The sequence below is a fragment of the Poecile atricapillus genome, chromosome 16 (genome assembly GCF_030490865.1).
Source record: "Poecile atricapillus isolate bPoeAtr1 chromosome 16, bPoeAtr1.hap1, whole genome shotgun sequence".
Lineage (NCBI taxonomy): Eukaryota > Metazoa > Chordata > Aves > Passeriformes > Paridae > Poecile > Poecile atricapillus.
Window position 1 is genome coordinate 8,538,724 of NC_081264.1, and position 23,657 is coordinate 8,562,380.

Below are 23,657 nucleotides of genomic sequence, written 5' to 3' on the forward strand. Positions count from 1 at the left end.
TTGTTTCAGGATTTACTAATTGTTTTGTTTTAGGGTTTTTTTTTTGCTGTTTCATCAGTGAAAAAACTAAATATAGATAAACATATACCTCATATACTCTAGGCGGTAAACAGAAAGGAGATAGGTAGACATAGCAAAGTCCAACTTATTGATCAACGCTGACACTTCTGGAGGAGGATCCAAGAGATTGATTATGGTACTCCGTAATTCATTTAATTCAGCCTAGAGATGAATACATGAAGTTATCTCAAGTGGGAATCCTGTATTATTTTGTTTCCTCAAACATGCATTCAGCTATTTGTTAACATTTCAACCTTCCCAAACAATATGTCAGGATGCTTCTGCCTGCAGACTCAGAACAACCTCCCCTGACCCATCAAATCACAATGCTTCAAATACAGAACAGAATTAAATCTGGAATCAAGCTTCTGGCAGAAATAACTGCTAATTCCCATGCAGTTATACCAATGAAGAAATACAAGTCCTACACTAAATGCATGCAAGTTCAACCAACATCAGCACTGTCCAGCTCCTGAAACTTCATGGACTTGTGCCAGTCTTTGGTGTCACAGAACTATGTATCCAGGTACAATAAAGATTTCTGTCTTATTTGGGAGACAAAGAGATTTCATAAGCCAAAAAGCCCTTAGGCAAAATCTGTCCTGCATAATCTATCCTACAAATGCTAGGGTGAGACAAGAATACCAGTATCCAGCCAGAGCACACTTAACCTTTCTTTGAAAGCCTGAATGTACTGTTTTCTTTCAAACTTGGTTGATTTTTCTTTCTTTAATCAGTGCAAGTTTTGTCAGGTACAAAATGGATGCAAAAGCACTAAGAGGCTTCCATCTCCTCAAAGACTTGGTTTCTATACCTAATCAAGGTGGTGTAGCAACCCCACTAAACACTTGTATTAACACTGCATAAAACTGACCCCAAGTTACTTATGCAGTCTGATGTCAGAAGAATAGTGTAAAATAGCTGCTTTTCACTAATAGGAGGCAGGTTGAAGAGGTTGTGCTATTTCAATATATCACAGGGACCATGTCATTTAACAATGGCAGACACTATAGAAGGAGGTAATAGAAGAAATTAATTCCTACAGAAGTCACGGTGTCATTCTTCATGGCAGAATTGTACTGCAGAACAGATCGGAGGGGCTCTTTGCTGGGAAATGTAAGTAATGGAGACTTGGTGGCAATTTCACACACACCTTCATACCATTCTTCTGGCCAAAGACCTGGAACAGAAGTAGGAAGGTGGAATGAGGGATTAAAAAAAAAATCAAATTTCACAAATTTACTTGCATTACCAAGCTTTGCACTACCTCTAGGGCAGATTTTTCATGCTCTTAAGCACAGATACTAACACACATGATCCATGTTCCAAACTTAGCAAGTATGTTTAGGTGAAGTTTCTACTTAATTATCATTGTACCCCATGAGTCATATCTTCCATTTCAGGAATCTGGCTATCAAAACTCATAATTAAGGCTATTAACTTAGTTAATAAAACTAAGTACAAGTTGTACCGTGCTGAATCTGATAACAAAACTGCAAAGATTTAAAGAAATCCCACCAGAGAACTGTCATGTAAGCTGTTTGCTTTGAAGTGTCTTTATGCCTGTAATTTTTCTCCCAGCTGCTGTGAATGGTTTGCACAGAGTTGCATTTAGATTCATCAAAAGTCTAAATGTGAGCAGCAATGCTGTTCTCTTAGATGCAGAGTACCTGATCCTTCCACAGCAAATCCCATCAGCACCGAATACAACCAGAAATCACGGAACAGCTTCTGTAACCTGGGCTTGGCTTCCTTGATGGGAGGCAAGCGCCTAGTGAGCTATCAAAGAAATAAAAATTAACATTAGAAAATGGTGGGAATTAGAATAACTTAATTCCACACTAAGGAATCAATTTGTGTACTTTCTTTACTATGATTTACAAAGGTAATATTCTTTGTCACCTATGAAAACTAGTATTGTACTGCTATTGTTATATTGAAGGAATTAGGTTATATTTGGAGAGCTGAAAGGCTAACTTTGAGATGTCTGAAGTAAGAATTTCCTTTGTTTTACACAGGAATAACACCATGCTGATACAGTAACCTCTGAGGAGAATACATAATATTGGTATACTATACACTGCAGGGAGGAAGAGACCACACAATCCTTTAAACTGTGCTGAAGACAATGCCATGCAGCTTTGCTTCAGTGTAAAGGAACTCCAAACTAAATAAATATTAGTAAAAAACACTTCTGGTTGCTATTGTTTATCAGCTTTGTGGAAATACATTGAGGCACCAGTTGGGGATCTTTCATTGTTTGCACCCACGCACAGAATGACATCAGTTCTGAAGAATTTACTATCTAAACAAGCAAGTAAAAAAGCATTATCTTCAACACATTTATTAAAATTCTCTGATACTTTTTGCACAAATAGCTGCTACCACCAAAGGAACAGTATATCCTCTCAGCCAATATGATATACAATTTTAGATAAATTTATAAAACAAAGATCACATGTGTTATCCTAAAAAGAGTTAAAGCACAGGCAGTGTATAAAAAGCAGAAGAAACTGTCCATTAAACTGCAAGCTTTATTCAATATGACTGTTTATTACTACCGCAAACTGTATTAACAAAATGTTACATTCTAATCTAGCTTGAAGAAGTTTTCTCTAACCACAATAATTCTCTCTAGGTATGAGAGCCAGCAGTATTTCAGTGAAACCTTACATAAAGCCAACTTCAGATGCATTTGTAAGTCATGAGGGAGATTAGTCATTTAAAAAGGAAAAGCATGAAAAAATCTCTCTATTATAATAAAATCAGTCTGTGTTTTAGCTCTTGAACAACACTATGGTAAAAAAGCTGTTTGTGCAACAGAAATCTTTGCACCAATACAACATCAACTGAAGAAACCCCATCACAACCACAGAGGCCTCAAACACATTTTCACTAAGATGCTCCCCCGTCCCCCACCTCAGCAGAAAACAGCAGCTACATGGATTTTCCTGTCATTAACAGTCAAGTTTATGTGCGTGCTTGACTTTGAGACTTTACATACCCACCGATTTTTGCTCAAAGACCTTCCTCAAAAGGGAACAAGTACCTGCAAAGCTATAAAAGTAGTTCAACAAACAAGAGAGAATTCAGCAGAGATTACTAGGCAAGGGAGGGATTTTGGCTGACGAAGTAAGTTTAGCAGTGTTTGGTTTACAGAATGTTTACTTTGGGAGATACACAAAAAACCAGCGTCAAAGTTCAGATTTAAACACAGCAGTTCCCTTTACTTGAGCTTTTCAACACATCCTTCCCGTACAGTGGCTTAAAGGTAAGCTTCATTTACCTCTCCTGTTATTTTGGGTTGATCTCACCAAAGACATAGGTATTGCAGAGAAGGGGGATGTTTTGCCTGTGTAAGTGCAGCTGAGCAATAACTGAACTTTGATGAAGATGAGAATGTAAAGTTGGGAATACAGACAGCAAATTCTGCTGTGCCAAGAGCAGAAAATGTTTATCAATGGATACTGGACAGAGTATCTCAGCCCTAAGGGCCTGACTTCTGGGGGCGGGGAAAAACTAATGAATTTATGGAGAAACAATAAGAAAAAGACTGACTCGAGATGTTCAGTCACAGTGTAAAACAATTTCATAAGCATCTTATTAGTATCCTTCATTTTTGCAAAACAATGTATTATTTTATATGGGAGGATCACCTTAAATGGTTTTAGGGTTTAAAGCAAATTAGTCTGGGGGATAGTTTCAAAAATTTATCTGTCAGCTCAGTTATTTCAATCCTGTTACAACATGTTTGAAAATATTTTCCTTCAAGGTTTTATTCACTGATATACAGGTCAGTGAACAGGTACAGGTATGTAAACCTTTATACTTTACAGAATAGCTCTCTTTCCTAATCTAAAAAGCATTTTAATCAACATCATACTAAGACTTTTGTTTTAACTGTATTCAATATTTTGTCCTGTATTATATTGTAAATAACTGTCTTTTTCCTCAAGAGAGGGTATCAATTGAAATTAACTTTATAAATGTGTGAAATAACTTTATAGTTAAGTTTGAGCAAAAGCCAAGGCCTGGCATTCAGACATCCATTCAGTTTCAACTCACAGATCTATTGAACATTTTGATCTCTGACTGTCACAGGAGGGAATGACACTTTTTTGTATCTTTTTAAGATCACTTTAATTACTGCACCCAATATTATGGTGAAAAGTCTCTCAGACCTGCTTCTTGGTAGAGGGTTTTAGAGCTGAGTAAGTTTGACAGATTCTCTTCAAATATATACTGAAGAAAATTCTTGAGTTTAAAAATAATTTTAAAATGCAACAATCCCAATACTCAGTAGATTAAGAGATTGATTAAATTTCCCTTAGAAAAATGAAGGTTCTACTTAAATGCATTCTCAAACAAAAGAGGTGAGGTTACGAATCTAGAACTGGGATCAGCTTAGAGAAACAAAGTTCTGAAGGGAGCTCACAGAGACTTCACATCACAAAGAAAACAGAGAGCACTACGAGTTCTGCAGTGCTACATAAAAGTGAAACAAAACATAACTAAGCCAAAATCAGAATCGAGCCAATGCATTACAAAAGTGGCAGATGAGGACAGAGAGCTGCAGAAAGGGTGCACAGACATTGAGTAACACACCCGAGTAAGGCTGTGAGCAGGCCAAGACAGACATTCATGTCCAACACTTCCCCCACTGCAGTCCCACTAATGGTACTTGGTGCAAATACACGTCTTTCTGCATGTCTAGATCGCCTTTAGTCACCAGATTGCTGCCTTGCTTTTCCAAAACACTCCCACAAAACTTCCATTTGTGTTGCAGCTACGGGATGTTTGTTTTTCAAAATTTTCTGTACATCTCAGCCTTCTGGTACACTCCTGCAGGGGACTGGATCAGGAGTCCCCCTTAACAAGCTCCAATCTTCAAGCTTAACTTCACACTGTATTTTCAACACACACTAGTTGCACAGTTAGTGCATGGTTTAAATGTAAAAGTTTAAAATAAAGAGTCCCACTTACTCTGGGTAATGAGTTTGTAACTGCTGAAATATGCCAGTAATGACTATGTGTATGGGAGGAGGCCAACCAACTCTTTGGCAGGCTGGAGGCATTGTGTAAGCAAAACCAATTACCAGTAAAACAGACTTATCCATCTAATTGACATATGTTCCACCAAAAACAGTGCTGTTGAAAAAGGTAACTATAGATCTGCTGCTGCAACAGAAATCAGCATGGACCTTAAATTTAGGGAATAGGTAACTAAAATTCAACTAGCCTTAACTCTCTCAACTGTGTTATGTTGTCTTCCAGGCTTTCACCTGTCAGAATGAAGCTCCTATTTCAATTGCTTGCCCTTGCTCTCATGATAACCTCCACATTTTGTGGAGTCAAGGATGTCACTGAGCATTTTGAAAGCCTTAAAGGTGCACAGCCACATGAAAACGGGACTTATATGCCAAACCTACCACTCGAGTTCCATAGAGAAAACACCATCACTAATGACTTGATTCCTGAAGAGGAGGAGGAAGAGGACTATCTAGACCTCGACCAGATACTGGGTGAAGATGATTACAGTGATATTATTGATGCTGCCCCACAAATGGTTTCTGAAGTTCAGCAAGGAAATATTCTTGAACTATTCCATGGCAAAACCAGAATCCAGCGCCTCAATATCCTCAATGCAAACTTTGGCTTTAACCTTTACCGCAGTGTGGCAGACAAGGCCAGCTCCTCAGACAATATTATCATGGCTCCTGTTGGTATTTCCACTGCAATGGCTATGATCTCCCTGGGTCTGAAGGATCAAACCCAGCAGGAAGTGTTATCTGTTCTTGGCTTTCAAGACTTCATTAATGCCAGCAGCAAATACGAGCTCATGACTGTTCACAACCTCTTCCGCAAACTCACCCATCGGCTCTTCAGGCGCAACTTTGGCTACACACTGAGGTCTGTCAATGACCTTTATATTCATAAAGACTTTTCTATTCTCAATGACTTCAAAAACAATATGAAAACATACTACTTTGCTGATGCCCAACCAGCTGATTTCTCAGATCCCAGCTTCATAGCCAAAACCAATGAACGCATCTTGAAGTTGACCAAGGGATTAATAAAGGAAGCTCTTGTGAATATAAACCCTACAACACTGATGATGATTCTTAATTGTCTTTACTTTAAAGGTAAGACTCTGTTATTTCAATCTTGGTGATGGATTTTCTCAGTTTGCAATGCACTGCCATATGTCATGAGAAATCCCAGACAGAACTTAAGTCTAACATACACTACAAAAAACCTACTGACCCCCTCTTTAGGAATCTGTATTATTAGCCCATTTTTTGCCGCTTTCTGTAGCACAACAATGCTCTGAAGTTAGTGGGTATTGTATACATAGAGCAACTGCTTACTACTTCCAAAACCTCAATGACTCACAGTGAAACAGAGAAACAACATGTGAATGCAGAATAGCCTCAGAAAGCAAAAGCTTTGTAGAAGTATCAGATGGGGAGGTATAGATGTATATGCAAGTCATCAGTCACATTCAGTCCTGGTGTCACCAAAATGGTACAGGTTGACTTCAGTTAAAGCACTTAACATCTCTGAAGTACTCAGGACTCACACAAACGACTACAAAGAATTTCAGCTTGAAGGAGGCAATTTTTTAATATGATCAGAGCATGATCCTTATAAACAAGTCCATACATGGGACCTAAGAGAATAACCAAAACACTGTTCTTCTACAACTAAAACCAAACACATTCACTACATGGAATATTTTAGTTATTTCAGCATGAATGGTCTGCTGAAACGGGCTTCTTCATGTATTAGTAAAGGCTGAACAGCAAAGAGGCTTGCAATAAAGACTCTACAATATATTCTTATTATAAACCCTTATTTTCAACATCTTTACATTTAAACTAAGAGCCTGTGGTGAGACTTTCAAGATGTGTTATCTGCCTCAGGTTGAAAGTTTGTTAGTTTTTCAACAAACTTTTAAAACTATATTAAATGAGCAAGAGGTGAGAGGTGCCTATGGAAGAACTGAGGATAAAAGGAAATCTGTTACTGACTGTTTAAGATGAAAATCAGATGAAGGTGACTTAAAACACAGATAAGGAAAGACAGATTAGCCCAAAAGGGTAACAATGTTTAGTACAACACACTCCTTTCCGTAATTCATAAACGAGTTTCTTTTTCCGCAGTTATGTCCCTGCTTCCAGGAAACAAAGGCCTCTCTTACACCTGCCATCCCAGCAACTTATAGAAGCAACATTCCTATAAATGTATCTTTTCCCACTTACTTACAGGGAATTACTTCCTTGAATAATGCCATTTATCCCTAAAAGAATCTGAAGCAATCATTAGCATAAAATCCAGATAATCTCCTGTTCTCAGGTACCATCCAACAGGCACTTACTTGTATCCTTGACTATACATCCCTGATGATCATGTACTAAATGCAAGGCTTTACTGCCTGTTAAACCATCCAAAGAAAAGGACTATACAAAGTGAAACAGATACTTTTTTTTTCATGATTTGGTGAAATTTAAATACCCTTGCTTTTCATGCTGCAATTATTCAATACCTATGCTATCTCACAATAACAAAACCACCATAAAAACAGACAGCTGTGGTATTGGAACTCTTGAGTCATCAAGACCAAAAAGGCTTTAGGTTTTCTCTTTTGCCCATGAAGTCCTGTTAGTCCAAATTGCTTTCTGTGCCATCTGCTGAAGACTGGAATTTCTAACCCTCAAAACAAAGATCAATTCTCTACTGCTCTCATTCTTTTGTCTTAGAGTGACAGTCTCCTGGGAATTCTCCTTTGAGTGGAACTAAACTTTTTAAAAGCAAGTTCTGCTCCTATGTTTCTTAGTTTCCCCACTACTCCTTCTAACATGCCAAATTTTGTCGACATCTTTCCATTTGCACTGTTTATACCACTGCAGAAAAGCTCCACTAAGCCCTCAGAACCAAGAAACCTATAAGCATTTTCAGATATACAGAGATGCTCAGTACAAGTGAGACTGAGTAGTGGGATACTTGACAAACACTGTGAGGTTTCAAGCTCCTTTTATATTAAAGACCATCAAGAAACTATTGGAAACTATTTATGTTGGTAAGAAGCACATTATTTCTTGTTTAGATGTCCAGCCCACCCTCCATTCTGCAGAACTCTGAGTAATCATTTATGAGCTTCCTATCAAGTAGGAGCTGATTATTTTAGCCATCTCAGTTTTGGTAACTGACAAATGTTTACAGGTCCAAAATGTCCTGATTTTTTCTGAGATTCCAGTCACAAATGCAAAAGAGGAGTCACTCAATGGAGACATCTGCCACCACAGATGGATGCAAAAGACACCTTGGGGGAAGATTCAAAACAGAAAGTCACAAAAGTCATCAAGTGCCACCTGGTTTCAGGTGGCCACACAGCTCCTGCTGGGGATCAGTATTCGACCCCAAGACAAACACATTTGCAAAACTGAATCCAATAAAAATGTTCCCCAGCTCCTCTCTTCCACTAGGAAGAGCTGATTATGCCTCCCATCCCCCAGTGGATGGCAGAGCTGCTGAAGCTCCCCTGGCCCACAGCAGCCCCATGTCATTGGCCAGCTGAGGTCCTATATCTGTCAATTCTGCTCCCTGAAAAACAGCCAGATACTGGGTTTTCCTTGGAAGTGAGATTATTTGTTTGAGAACAGCATAATCCATTTTATACCCCATACCTTTCAGACTATTAACCACAGTCTGATCGCTTCTCAAACTGATCTCCATCGGCCTGACATGTGCAGGAACTATTAGAATGAAAGTTGGACTTAAAGCTTTTCTTTCCTTATTCACAGTCAATTTGGCAAAGTCACACCAAGGAACCAATAAAGGTTATACTCTAGGCACTCCACAGTCAGTCACATTCCTCACATACTTGCTTGCCAACAATGACCTGAATTCCTGAGTTTTTACAGGAAATACTGGCAATGCTATTTCTACTATAATCTTCTACCTTTGTCTGCCCCTTAAGAAATGATCTTTATTCCAGAGCCACAGTTCTATAAAAAGACCAGTAGAACACTGCATTTAAAAATCTTTCTTTCAAACAGTTAATAAATATTTCTGGTATCCAGATTATCTACACATAGAAAGCTTTAAACCCTGATGGAAAAACTTCCCGGGCTGCAAAATGTGTTGGACTGCATTATTTGGCCATAAACCTGTAAGATTTCAGCACAGCTACAGGAACCTGTTATCACATCAAACTGGATCATAGAATTAAGCAGTCAACACCCCAACTCTTCAGGTTAAGGTGGAAAATGAACCATTCTGAATGGACTAAGGTAACATAATGCCTTCAGCATAGCATCTTTCACAACCTTATGCAAAATGAATCCAGCCCTTGCTTAGCTTGATACACCACTAAAGTTCTCCAAAGAGGTGCTTTCAAAACTGGATTCAAGCATCACATCTCTCAGAAAATACAGCTGGGTCAGGTGTTCTGCTAGAGGCAAACCCTAAAAAATATTTTACATCTGTTTAAATTTCTTGGCTCCCCATAGAGAAGAACAATACACACACCAACCACATTCTTATTTCTGGTTTGTATTCACCTGCTTTTGTAATTCAGAACACTCAAATCAGACAAATGTTAAGTTATAAAGCCAGGAATTTTGAAGTAACTTTAAAACTCATCTTCTAATTCAGGCTTCACTGAAATCAACAATCTCCTGCAGTAACTCCCAGTCCACTTGACTTAAAGCTTAGTGTAAACCTATTCTGGGAACATTTCATTAAACAGCCACCTTGGGGTTTTATCTGTCTTCTGCATTGTATGAACAGGAACTTGGGAGAATAAGTTTCCAGTGGAAATGACCATGAAGCGAAGTTTCCGGCTGAACGAGAAGCAGACGGTGAAGGTGCCGATGATGCAGACCAAGGGCACCTTCCTGGCAGCTGCTGACCCTGAGCTGGACTGCAGCATCATCCAGCTCCCCTTCGTGGGCAACATCAGCATGCTCGTGGTGCTCCCACACAAACTGGCCAGCATGAAAGCCCTCGAAAAGCAGCTCACACCTCAAGTGGTAGAAAAGTGGCAGAAAAGCATGACAAACAGGTACCTGCTGAAAAGCACTTCTTGGTAAAATCTCAATGTATTTTCTCACTGAGACTGATGAAGGTAAGTAAAGCATGCAGAGGATAGTATCTTTTGATAAAAAAATACAAAACCTAAACAAAACCTCCAAAAAATGGATTTATTGAATTAGAAATCAGGACCGGTGATCTCTCAAAATTTAAATACCATCAAGGATGATCGAGGTAGAAAATTGTAATGAAGTTTCAAAATTCTTTCTATTGGGTAATTAACGATGTCAATTTAAAGAAAACATTCTTACTGATGAAGTTTACAATAAGAAGGAAAAACAGGACTGTGAAAATAACAGATTATTCTGCACCAATAATCTTGGTCACATCAGCCTATCAGCTCAGCACTGAGCATTTCAACAGAGCTGTGTGTAAAGGAACACATTCCATAGTCAACAAAGGACATCACAATTATGGGAGAGGAAAAATAAAGCCTCCCTTGAGGAAGATGACAGGTTAGGTGTATCTGTCTTCAGACTTGATAAAAAGAGAAAATTTGATGTGATATCCAGGAATTCAGCCTACTTCTGTTGTACACAATATGTGACAAATCTCCAGTTTAGTACTTCAGAAATTCTGACACATCGACACTTATTACAAGCATGCACTGAACTGCTCAGTCACATACCTTATACACATAAATAATGCAAATCACTATAAATGAAATATCAAATTGACAAATTAAGTTTTCACAGGGGAATTAATTTTTAAAGCAATTTTAAAAGTCATGATGCTCAAGTTTTGAAAAAAGTACAGTCCTGTATCTGTGTCCTGCTTGCTGAAGACAGCAAAAAAATCCAATCCACAACAGGTCTGTAAAGCAAAGGAGTTGTACACATACATATCTGCTCAATGATTTTTCCTTTTTGTGTTTATTCTTATTAGAACAAGAGAAGTGGTTCTGCCTAAATTTAAGCTGGAGAAGACTTACAACTTGATTGATTATCTGAGATCCATGGGAATAGAAGAACTGTTCAATGGAAAAGGCAACTACTCTGGTATATCAGATGAAAAGATCACCATTGACAGGGTATTTACTCCTCATTTCACCTTCTCTCTGATTAAACTCTATCACCCAGTATCATGGCAGCTCAGTAATAATATTGCACAGTAAGCTAAAACAATATTTTTTCCTCATTTTTCTGGAGGACGTTAAGAGGGAGGGGTTGTGGGTTTGCCCTTGTCTATTCACATGACAAAGCAGACGTTTAATCAGATGTCAAAGGCACTAAGAGTGCTGTGGTCAGTCAGGAACAGGCTTCTCCACAGAACAAACCCCAAAGGTTTTTGGTGCTGCGCAGGATGAGCAGCAAGGGTGTGGGACATGGAGCAGGGAAGGCTGTGAGCGCATCATTCGTGTACTTAGGAGTGCCTCACTGTCTCCCATTTGTTTTCCTGTTTTGTTTGACTGAACAGTTCAATCACCAAGGCACAATCACAGTGAATGAGGAGGGCACAGAGGCTGCAGCAATAACCACCGTGGGGTTCATGCCTCTCTCCACTCAGATCCGCTTTGTCGTCGACCGCCCCTTTTTGTTCCTGATCTATGAGCACCGCACCAGCTGCCTTCTGTTCATGGGCAGAGTTGCCAACCCAGCCACATCTTAAAAGCAGAGAAGACCTTCCAACACTCTGTTACACGTGGGCTGTATAATTACATGTTAAAATACCAGTATCATAAAGGAAAATTTATTGTTGTACTAGTCAATACAGAAGTCACTGGTATAAAAACAAAACGTATTATCTACAGGTAGTTTCTCCTGAATGGACTCACAGCAGAAGGTAATTTGACTGCAATTTAAAATGGTTAGTGACATGTATTGATGTAAGTGTATTACTAGCAAAAAAAAAAAAAAAAAAAAAAAAAAAAAATCACAAAGTAACTTACACTTTGTGTTTTGCAACAGTGTATAAAATGTAATCAATAAAGTATTTAGACTATCTGGAATCCTGAAATTTAGCTCTAAATTTGCGCTAGGATGTCTGTTTATGATAAATAGGACTAGGGAAATCCTGAATACCTGACCAGCCGTAGACACCTAAGTCTCTCCTGGGCATTTTACATAATCTAACTTGAAAAAGATCAAGTGTCTCCATTCTTTCTTTTGCTTGCATCATTTAATGTTCAGTGAATATACACAATGTGTATTAAACATTCAGACTGATGCACACAATGAGCCTCATGGACCAGTGTATCAAGCAAGAGGCAACAGAAGTGTCTTGGAGGAATGAAATACTAAGGGAGCCACTACTTTTCCCTGATCTAATGTGTATTGCTTCAATACTTCCTCTCATTGGTACAAGAGGTATCAGAGCTAGGCCAGCTTGGTAAATGACAAATATCCTCAGAATACCCTTCAGAGGGAAATCAGTCAGCAAAATGCTCTTTTCACTGGCTCAGTATCAACTAATCCTCTCTAGAAAAAAGGCCATTTATAGCAATCACTCTATTAATATTCCAGTGCACTCTCCATACTTGATTTAATGGACAAAACCTTTCAAGTCACTGCAAACTTTCTGAATTGTTCTGGTAACAACACAAATTCTGTTCAAATGTGTCACATTTGAAAAGGAGGAAATTTACCCACACTCTGTAGAATATCACTGGCTACCTGGTAGAAGGAACAGACCTGCACCATACATTCAAATTATTAAAGCCAAGGAACATACTCACCTCTGCATACCTTACTTTACATCATACCTTCTTAAAAAAATGTGCCTCATAATCCAGTGAGAGTAATTTTATTACTTTTTACAGTAATCAGTATCAAATACTGTATCAATCTATTTATATATATTATAAATTTGTCTTATGTTAGCAAAACCACACAAATAACCTTTAAACCAACCCATTAATTTAAGAATTAAGAACTTTCTTAAAATAGTGTTTTTCCGATAATAAATTTAACTTGTTGATTTAATTTTGCTTTTATATACTGCTGTTTGTAATTTGGCATCTGCTCCAATTGTATGCTCCATACTCAAACCTTTTCAACCTGTAAACCAGTGAGACACTGGTATTACATGATGATGAATGATGAAGAGCTGATACTGAATAGAAACTCAGATGTTCCCCCTTATTCTGTCCTTTAAGTCCATAAAGTGATAGATAGTTTTCAGTACTGGAAGTGCACAACAGAAATCATTAACACATTTTATTGTTTTATCCGTATTCAAAAACAAAAGCATATACAAGAAAGAAAAGCATATGCAAAAGCTTAAATATTCATGCCCTAGGTTTAATTAGTTTATCAATGATTGAATGAGCTGGAGCATCTGCAGTATGGGATTTTGGGGACTTAAGTAAAGATAATTATTCAAGGCAAAGAGGTCAAACAGAAAAGCAAATCAGCTACTGCTCGAAACTCATGATCTTCATACATTGTGCAAGAAAGTCAAATATTTGCTTCAACAACCATAATGTAACCATTAACTCTTGCTTCAGATTCTGGCACTATCTGACTGCATTTAAAGGTCACACTGGTTAAGAAAAATGCAGTTATCCCCAGCTATTCAGAACAAATGTATCATCAATACAAATTTGAAACAGAAAAGTACTTCCGTAACTTTTACATTAAGTCTCTAATAAGCATTAATCTTATCTCAATATGCAAGGAATAGTCCTGCTTTCACTGAAATCAGCATCACTGACAGCTGAAAAATGCCACCCACTAGAACATCTCAATGCAGGACTAGCTGGCTCATGCCAAAACTGAGCAACTATTGAATAACAGTGATCCAAGACATTTATAAACACCTTTCTTTAAAGTTAGAAATGGGTCTTTGTGATCACTGCTGAATTTGGGGAGGGCTGATGTACAAAACCAGTGGAAGAGACATGGGAAGAAAAGGAACAGCCCTCAGATCTTTAGTGTTAATTTAAACTCTTCTCTTTGACACACTTCAGTGGTTTGAGGGGGCAGAGCATGAAATGAATGGGTTTTTTTCCTGCCTGTTAATGTATGTGCAGTAGGAACAAGTTACAAGCAGACATCCCTACTGGAAGCATGGGATACGTTTTTCACTTTTGTCCCACCAGCTGTGCAGGAAAAGCTCTACAGAATAATTCAACTTCAGGAGGGAAACAAGCAGCATGATGCCTTTTGTCCTTCAGGAAGTTTGTCTATGGATTTTTTTAGATGTGACTTTTTTTTCCTAAAAGCTACAGCAGTTAGGCAAATAGTCCCTATTGACCTGGTAACACATCTTGGACATATCAAATTTTCCATTGCAGATCCAGATCTACAATTTTTTCCTGAATTAGCACTTGTACTTTGTTAAAAGAAATGTTTTTTCCCCAGAAAAAGATTACATCCAAGAGTGAACTCAGATATGCTTCAGAATAAATGAGTCTGGCAGGGACATCGGTGTCCTTGCATGTTTCCTAAAATGCTTTCAGCCTGAAAGTCAATTCTCATTTCAGAAGACATGGGACACTTACCCCCTTCTTTATCAGTGATTTTTTTTTTTCCTTTTAAGAATTCACTTTGCTGCCAAACTAAGATTTATTTTTCACTCTGTTTCTATTAACTTTTGTTTTTCACTTCTCCTCAGGCCACAGATATGCGCTGTTTATTACACTGCATGCCAAACACTATTCAAAGTCATATTCCCTACAGTGTTATTTAGCTCCAACAATCTCCTGAATTCATGGCTTGAAACAATCTAATCCTGAATCACAAAAGATTCTTTATTTTCAAGAGATTTTTCCTTATTAAACAAATGTTTCCCACCCTTAGAGCAAGGTGTATTATTTTACATTATGTAGTAGTACTACATTTCTCTTGGATGGTAACCTCTGCACTATCAGTCAATCAAACTATTTTGCTTGAAATAGCACCAGTATTTGATAAATATGAGAAGAATTATTGTTTACAACACATCATCCACTGGTTACTCACCACAGCAATGACAGGAATAAGCACACCGAGGTTCCCTGCACTACTGGAGGCCTGGAGAAGAAAAAGGAAATGCTCAGAACATCTACAAAAGCATTTCGAAAGTATTTGCTATAGGACAGATTTCAAGCATCAAACGTTACAAGTACAACTCTGTATCTTGCAAAGAGACATGCACAAGGTGGCCAAGAGAGCACCCATGAAATCTACAGGACTGAACACACCCCGGAATCGTTTAACAAAGCTTTTCAGGTTTTCCTCATGGACTACAGATGGGATTTTTTCCCCTGTCAGCACACAATCTGTAGATATTAAATAACTCTTAGAAAAATTATCATATTAAATGGGTGGTCACAGATAAGTATGAAATGTTTACCAGAACTTTCATTTTACTATCAAAATGAAGCCAAAAATAACAAGCCTGTAAAAAGATAGCATTTTCAAGAATTTATTTAAGCAGGAGGAGCAGCCTTTTCCATTGAAATAGAAGAAGCTAAGGAAAATACGTATTTCCTTTGACTTTTTTGGACTTTTTAAATTGCAGCTATATATGTGTGTTTGCTCTTGGCCAAGCAGAGTATTTAAGAACTGAAAACATTCACTGAGCACAGCACATCATTTCTCACCTTTTCTGATCAGGCAAACAGCAATGGCACAGACACCACTTTAAAGTCTTTCCCAACCTCTCATATCCCTCCAACTGGATTTGGGAAAGAGGGAATGCTCCAGCTCCCTCCTTGCAAGAGAGAGACTGCTGCCCCCACACAGATGAGGCAGGGAAGATGTGCTAATCGGTTACAGCTTTGCTTGAAGTGGAATTAAACCAAAAGGAAGCAATTGAAAAAAGCAAAAACAAAGAAGGAAAGAAGAGGGCAACAGAGAAACAAAGCCGAATAGTCTTCAGATGAAACAGTAATGGCGAAACCCAACTAAAACAAACTTCAGTTATCTTTCCTGGAGAGTCAAGATAAAGCAAAACAAAAGCTGGGTCTTAAAATATTTTTGAAGGGAATAAAATAATAGCACAGAAGACACTCTGAGGGGTGGGGACAATTGGAAAAAGTCACCATGGGTTTTTTGTTAACTTCAGGACAATTCACTGCATGTGATTCACTGCTTCAGAGTCAGCAGAGATGCAAACTAACTGCAATAGCCAGAACCCAGCAGAACTACAGAGTTTCTGTAGAAAACCCACTTTTCTAGTAGCATTTTTTTGTTAAAAGAAAATGAAATATCAGCCTTTTCATGATAATATATGGCACTGATGGTGAAGAATATGGAATGACTTCCATTCCTGGGCATATTCAGGGGACATCCCCTATCTATCTATCTATCTATCTATCTATCTATCTATCTATCTATCTATCTATCTATCTATCTATCTATCCCTAACTATCAGCAATACCAAAAGAAAAATAAGACTTTTTTCTTCTCCTCACAGAAAACACTCTTGAATGGTTGAAAATAGAACAAAAAAAATCAGAATAAAAAACCAGAATAAATCACTGAACCTTTTAATGGTTATCAAGCAAATTTTAATGTGCTGAGAAGAAGAGGAACAGGCAAACTAACAAAGAAAAACTTGCTTTTATTTGGGGAGTGCAGCATATATAGTGTTTTACCCTCTTTATCTCTTCTTGAAAATGAAGTAACTCCATCTTCAGAATACCTTTCATAACTAATGCTCTGCATTGAAGAGAATGTTTTAGTGAGAACTGCTCTCAGGATCTTCACACTAAAGAAACACTGCCTCCTAGCTCAATCCATCTGAAATCTGTCATTTCTCCATCTGCAGAACTGCACAGCTTTCAGTCAGCACGGCAGTTTATCTCCCATACTGATTTCCAGAGCATCCCGCATTTCCCTTTGCAGCTCTGCCTCTGATACTCCAGCTCAGGCAGTCTCAGCTGAACTGCAGCTATTCCATTCTATCTGGACACTCCACATGAATCAGTCAGACATCCTAGACCTGCACTCACACTCCACAATCAGAACACACTCTCAGGCTTAGCACAGTGGGAGTTTTCCCTGTGTGTTCAGCAGTGCCACCCACATAAAGCACAGCTGTACACCATTAAAAACCAGTGCATATCTGACCTTCAGTGCTGGTCCTTTTTCACTTGCTCTCTCACTAGCTCTCTTTCCTTCCAGCCCAAGCTGAACAAACAGCTCCAGCAAGTTCATCAGCAGCTCATCCACAAGGTGCTCTACCTGGATGTTGGCAGCAATGTTGGCCAGGGCATTAATAACTGCCAAGGAGCAGTGCCTGTGGGCAAAGAACAGTTATGAACAAGCAATTCCTTGGGTTTTATATTTTCAGTGTTTTCTTCATAATGCTGATAGTAACTCTTGTAACAAGGCTACTAACATATTTTCACCCAGATTCTTCCTTGCTGTTTTTATGAGCAGCACATCATTTTACTGATAATTGAAGCCATTGGTATTGAAGGGAAAAACTATTTTTAAGTTGTGCCTTTGGAGAATGTTCCATTTATGATGCAGTCATGGCCACAAGGAAAGTACTTCCATCTAGCAGACCAAAAGCAGCCAAGGGCAGTGTTTCTGTTTTGGGAAAGCTCTTGGAGCAGAAGAATCAGAACCCACATCAGTTGTTGAAGCTGAGATTGCATTGTTAAAACACTTAAAACATGTTCCTGTCAGTACAGGAATAGGCCTCTCAGCTATTCCCATTCTGCACTGAAAGGTATCCAGCCTACCCCAACTACCCACAGAGTCAGTGACAATCTTTATTTCTACTGGGACAACAATGCATAACTTACAAAGAATTAAACAGTTAATGGCTGGCATTTGATCCAAGTACCAGGAGCACATTAAAAACAAAACAAACCACACTCTCAGTTTTTCTGGGCTAAGAGATTCAGTAATTAATTACTGCAATTTACTAATTAATTACTGTAATTACAGATAACACAAGTCATCAACTAATTATCTTTCACAAATACTGACTCCTTACAGAGGTAAAAGTTATCAGTGCTACCTGTAGTGAAAATAATTTTCAGGAATCTCTGCATTTTGAAGTGCTATTATTTTTAAATTAACATATTTCTTTTCAACATCGAAGAACAGTACAATTTACAACCTTGTAATAAAATTTGATGGGGGAAAAAGTGAAAAACCCCCAAAGCAGCACAAAAGATACTTGACATAGTTTTCACATGTTTAAGGGACACAGTTAAGTGTTACCTGTATCCATGGTCCTTGTAGTCCTTTGTGGCAGAGTAAACACATGAGCTTGCTTTAACACTGATTTGCTGAAACAGATTCCACACCTCACCATAAATGTATTGCTGCAAAAAACCAAAACCAAATTCCTAAGTAAAGCTTATTGAATACAATCTGTCTAAAGGAGAGCCCTGTAAAATACTGTAAGTATTACCAAGTTTTTCAGATGGGTGTGTAGCCACAGTCTGAGCAATGGTTTCAGCTTCCACGAAACAAACAGTGCAAGTGCTTTTGTGAATTTTGTGAATGTTTTTAATTGATCAAATATTTAAAAATTTATTATGTTCTTTAATTCTGCCTTCCCAATGGAAACAATTTTTTCAGACTTTTGAGTTCTGGCAATTAATTGCTTGTTCAGAGGCACAAATAACATTTGGAAAAAGTTAGTTAATCTTTGTATGACTGAAGACAATCTTCTGTATTTTTAAATGTATGAATCTACAAGACTTTGAAAGTTAATTACTGACACAAAAAGAAAATACTCTCCACTTATTTGTGATAGGCCAAGTTTAAAAACTTAGTAACTTTTGAAAATATTGAGTTTTGTAGGGTTTATAGTATTTTCTTTAAGAGACTCATATTTTCTATGGGGTTTTATCCTCTTGACAGGGACAGCACTTTACAATTATCACAGCTTTTGTTTTCTGATATCACAAAGATTGTACAAATGTCTACCTGTAGTGAAGAGAAGCCTTAAAAGCCTTCTGCAAATGCACTTTCTAAAGTGTATTTCCATTTAACTAAAGGAAAGGGATCATGAACTGGCATTCTCTTGGCCAATTCTTTTCTTACATTTCCAGTGATGACCAAACAGCCAAGCTGATCAATGATGAGTACATCAAGATGAGAAGGTGGCTGGCAAAACTTCTGCTGTAAGATCTGCAGGATGGGTTCCATAACTTTTGGGGTGTCCCTCAGTGCCACTGCAATGTGCCCTAGAGCACGAATTGTATGGTCAGGAATCAAATGAGCTTCCCTGTAAGAAAAACAAACAAAACCCACAAGGTGATAAATGTAACTGTCCAACAGTTACCAAAACCTTAGTTACATTTCACGTAAGTAACAAATCCTATCCTAACATCACTAACAGCTTTAATACTATTAATACTACTATTTAATACTTTAATATAAGAGGATATACTTGCACAAATTGATTTTCAAAATAAAAAATAACCTCTCCCAGACTAATTATTGAAGAAATCTACAATAACCCATGAACAAACTGTTCTAAAAACAACAGTGAAAAGAGGCAAAAATGATGGGTAAAATACTAAGTCAGACCAGCTACTACCATACCTCCACCATGAGACTTCTTGGTTGGTGAGTCTCTTAAAAACAGAGCAAAATGGCACAAGTGACAAGATGTGTCTAGCAAAAAAAAGGACAGCTAAAGCTTAAAGAGAAAGCATCACTCAGCTGAGGACTCAAAACTGGCTAATATTCACCAAAGAACTTCTGATTCAATCAGCTAAAACTGAATCCATACCTCTCAGTATGGAAAGGGGGTCAGCTCTGCAAAGACTTGGCATGGGAAGATCTTGACCCCATGCACAAGCCCATTAATCTCAGAGACATTTAATTCTAAAATAGTGCTGCCAGTACTTGTATCTTAGAATAAGTCTCAGATTCACTGAGTGAAGGAAATTTGGTTTTATGATTGACTGACAACTTACTTATCATTCTCCTGAGAGATGTACAGACGGTTGGATAAACTGGCAAGAAAGGCCTCAACAATCACCGAATCGATAGTCAAACCAGCTTTCAAGCATCTGGAGTAACAATGGACAGAAAAAACACAATGCATCAATAAAACATATCACTTTTAACTACTGTAAATGCATGCCATTTATATATAAGGGAAGCAGGTTTATACTGGAGAGTAAGAACTGATTGCCAAGGAATGCTGCACATTAATTTCAAAAAATGAGCCGAGTTTCTACTTCTGCTTCCTCCAGAAACAACAGTGATGAGAATATGCAATAAGGTAAATCCAGAATCCACTGGTTTGAAACTTTAATTCCTTGTCTCTAGTCACCAACTATGTCGTCCTCTAGCTCTCTGTAGCTGTCTAAAGGGAAGGATAATCAGTGCCCACACACGTGTGACAATCCTTCTGTTACAGGAGACTCATTCATGTGATAACCTAAGCTGAAAACAAAAAAAACCAAACTACTGAATACCTACAAAAACACCTACCTACTGAAAATGGTGACTAGCAGATGTGGGAAGCAAAACAGTAAGACCGAATTATCATTTTACAGTTAGGATATAAACAGAACCAAGAGATGCCTGAAGGAAAATGAAGTCATGACCAAACAAGGCACAAAGACTTCACTGGCAGCACAGAGCAGAACCTTCTAAATGGGCACAGTACTTTTCTGCAAGGGAAATAGCATGTATTCAGCATGGTGCCAGGGAAATAGCACATGTCCAGCATGGTGCCAGCCCCCCTCTTACCTGCAGATGTTGTCTATGGCAATGTCACGCAGCTGCTCATACATGGATGGCTGACCTTTCTTGCCAGGCATTACATTTAGAGTGGATTCGGAATGCTCATTGGTAACACTAATCTTGATGTCATTCCCACCTACTAAGAACACAGGAGTACAGAAATCAACACCACTTGATGAGCTATATAAGCCATTACAGTATTTGACTATTCCTATATTATTATTCCTAAATATAGCCAGTTACTTACTACTTTACGGTTTTGCTCTAGCCTTACAATTCTGCTTTTGCACCAGCGATTCAAATTTTTCTTCTGGAAATCATACCTCGGTATTAAAATTTAAAAACAACAACAAAATCCTGCCAAATGCCAAGACAGTCACACGGCTGGAGCAGAGGATGTGTATGGGGAGTGTGAAGAACGTGACCTAGTTCACTCTGGAGAAGCAGTAGCTTTGGACAGACCCAGTGGCTGCCTCCCAAACTGCAAAGTAGGCTACAGGGCAGACAGAAGCAGCCTTTGTAGGAGAATTAGACACAACAGCCTCAAAGGGAGGTTCCAACTGGGTATGTGATTTCTTTTCCCTCACTATGAGGATAATTATGCACTGGCTCTGGCTGCAGAGTTCCACTCAAGACAGAAGCGCTCAGTGTCAGCAGAAGAGGCACAGCAGTTCTACTGCTTACCCCTAGATATGCTTCTACCAGAATTTCATTTGCTTCCCTTCTCCCCACCTCCGAAAAAAAATTGCACAATTCCATTTCCACCCATTTCCACCTACAGCTGCATCACCACTAAATACCAAAACGTATGAAAAAGCCACACAAGTTGAAAATCAATCACTCAGGAGCACAGGCTTATTTCCTTTACCTGTGTGATACTGGCTGTGATATTTGTAAAGCTTCACAAGCACTGGGGAAGGTATCACAAGAAAGTCTCTCAATGATGGATTGACAGAATGAACTACAACAGGGAACCTCTCACACAAACGACCCAAACCCTAAAAAGGAAAAAAAAACAAACAAAAAAACCAAGACAAAACCAACAAAACATAGTTTTAGAATAAAACAGCACTGTTTTTATTTCAGCTGCAAGCTTGCAACTTCAGCTCAATACAAACAAACAGAAAACAAAATAAATCCTACATAGTTTTGAGATTCAATTTTTAGCAGAAGATTTAGACATTTTAAGCCTCTAACAGGTTTAGGTTATTCTAGGGTGTGTCATATACCACTCAAGCCTTGCTGCTCTCTTCCTGGGTGTTTTCACAGGAGTTACATGACATTAACTGCACTCACCAAAAATAAAGTTACTGTACAAGCTCCGACATCTAGAGAAATCTGATAACTTACAACTTATGTGGAAGAAAACACCACATTTGTAAGACTAGGTAAGTGCCCAATAAGCAAACAAAAATTAGAATAACCAAGGCTTATTCTAAAACCTCAGTGACCTGCCAGTCCCAATATTTTAACTATCTGTGTAATGGACTAAGAAGCTAAATAGTTCAGAAATTAAATACTGGTTAAAAAACCCTCATGAATATTACTGTTCAAGAAGTAGTCAAGTTAAGAAAGTTCTAAAAGCACTTCCTAGTTTTCACACCTGACCTCTAAAATCCAAATGTAGAACACAATGATGGAAAATAATAAAAATAGCAGATAAACTATTCTAGCAATCTGTAAAACCCCCCACACTCTCACTCACTGATACAGTGAGTAATTACAGTAACTAATGACAAATGCTGTAATGACAGACCTGCAAACAGCAAATTAGCAGTGGCAAATGAGCAATTATGACTTTGCTTGAGGTTTTTGACTGCAGTTTCTCTGATAACTTGATGCACAGGTTCTCTGCACCTTAAATCAAAAAATCCAACACAAAAGGTTATTTTCGATTTGTTATTAGGCCACACACAACCCAATGCTTACTGGAATTTCTAAAATAATGGAGAGAATTTATAAGCTTAAAGCTTCTAGTATAAGATTCAGTGCTTCTTCTGCAAAAATAGTTTTAGAAACTTAGCACCTGCACCAAACAGCTCTAACACTGCGTCTGAAAGAATGACAATACTTAAAGCTGATTTTGAGCATACTTCATACTGAACAGAAATCAAATATTGCAATGTCCAAAATGAAAATATCCTTCACATATTCAGCAGATGTAAAATCTATACAACAAGAAAGAAAACAGAGAAAAAGTAAGAAAGTTTCCCAAAATAAATAGCTGCATGCAATTCAGCATCTATAACATCCCCTGGAGATAATTAATAGAAGTTTCTGTTTCCATTTCTATAAAGAGATGTCTAACTACTCAGTCAACTAATCTGACAACCTTTTGATGGTAGTTTTACTCTCGTATTCTAAAAGAAGTATTCTACTGAAATTTAGTATTTCTCTGAGCATCATCTACTCTGTACATATTTCTTACTTAGAACACAACACATAGACACTGTAGAGACCAAAGAACATTTTTTTTTACCTTGCTCATCTTTCACAGCCCACACCATGAGATCCACACAGGCAGCATTGGCCTGACAACGCAGTTTTAAAGGGCTCAGTTCATTGTGCAGTCGATCCACATCGTGGAGGATTTTCTGAAGTTCTGACTGGCTGCTGTTGAATTGCTCCAGCACAAAATCATGGATTTCCTTCACAAATGAGTTGGGAAGGTCTAAAGAAAAAAAAGGAGACAACATTATACTGGAAGGATTGAAGTCAGTGTATCAGGATAACAGCACATATATAAAAGCCATTGCTACATTATAAATTATATTATTTAATCAGGTTTATATCCTGTCTAAAAGACAAATATCATAACAAAGTCCACCAGTGAACAGACAATTCAAATGCTATCTATTAATCCTTTTAAAGCTGGTCCAAATATTTTTTTCTACTTCCACAGCACCTTTT

General features: G+C 38.0%; 2 protein-coding genes across 3 annotated transcripts in view; one reads left to right on the forward strand and one right to left on the reverse strand.

Annotated features, from left to right (window-relative positions):
* PI4KA (phosphatidylinositol 4-kinase alpha) overlaps positions 1-23,657 on the reverse strand; it is a 54,250-nt gene that overhangs the window by 20,511 nt on the left and 10,082 nt on the right. The window contains exons 11-22 of one of the 2 annotated variants that reach the window (XM_058851221.1): positions 23,227-23,418; positions 22,504-22,604; positions 21,616-21,745; positions 20,754-20,886; positions 19,970-20,065; positions 19,089-19,272; positions 18,258-18,361; positions 17,151-17,319; positions 15,057-15,107; positions 1,731-1,839; positions 1,104-1,240; positions 89-222 (exon numbers count right to left, since the gene is read on the reverse strand). In XM_058851221.1, the coding sequence (XP_058707204.1) occupies positions 89-222; positions 1,104-1,240; positions 1,731-1,839; positions 15,057-15,107; positions 17,151-17,319; positions 18,258-18,361; positions 19,089-19,272; positions 19,970-20,065; positions 20,754-20,886; positions 21,616-21,745; positions 22,504-22,604; positions 23,227-23,418 (1,540 nt within the window). The remainder of the gene's footprint in view (positions 1-88; positions 223-1,103; positions 1,241-1,730; positions 1,840-15,056; positions 15,108-17,150; positions 17,320-18,257; positions 18,362-19,088; positions 19,273-19,969; positions 20,066-20,753; positions 20,887-21,615; positions 21,746-22,503; positions 22,605-23,226; positions 23,419-23,657) is intronic. The other variant, XM_058851222.1, reaches the window with a different exon arrangement.
* Positions 3,217-12,034, forward strand: SERPIND1 (serpin family D member 1). The gene is made up of 5 exons (XM_058851224.1): positions 3,217-3,331; positions 5,335-6,203; positions 9,853-10,126; positions 11,041-11,185; positions 11,572-12,034. Exons 2-5 carry the CDS (start codon positions 5,351-5,353, stop codon positions 11,761-11,763), a joined length of 1,464 nt encoding a protein of 487 aa, XP_058707207.1. The 5' UTR covers positions 3,217-3,331; positions 5,335-5,350; the 3' UTR covers positions 11,764-12,034.

What these genes read in the sequence shown, in the direction of transcription:
- SERPIND1 (XM_058851224.1), top strand. Translation starts at nt 5,351, where the DNA reads ATGAAGCTCCTATTTCAATTGCTTGCCCTTGCTCTCATGATAACCTCC. An exon ending in TAATTGTCTTTACTTTAAAG is followed by an intron (nt 6,204 to 9,852) that starts GTAAGACTCTGT and finishes TTGTATGAACAG; the next exon opens with GAACTTGGGAGAATAAGTTT. An exon ending in CAGAAAAGCATGACAAACAG is followed by an intron (nt 10,127 to 11,040) that starts GTACCTGCTGAA and finishes TATTCTTATTAG; the next exon opens with AACAAGAGAAGTGGTTCTGC.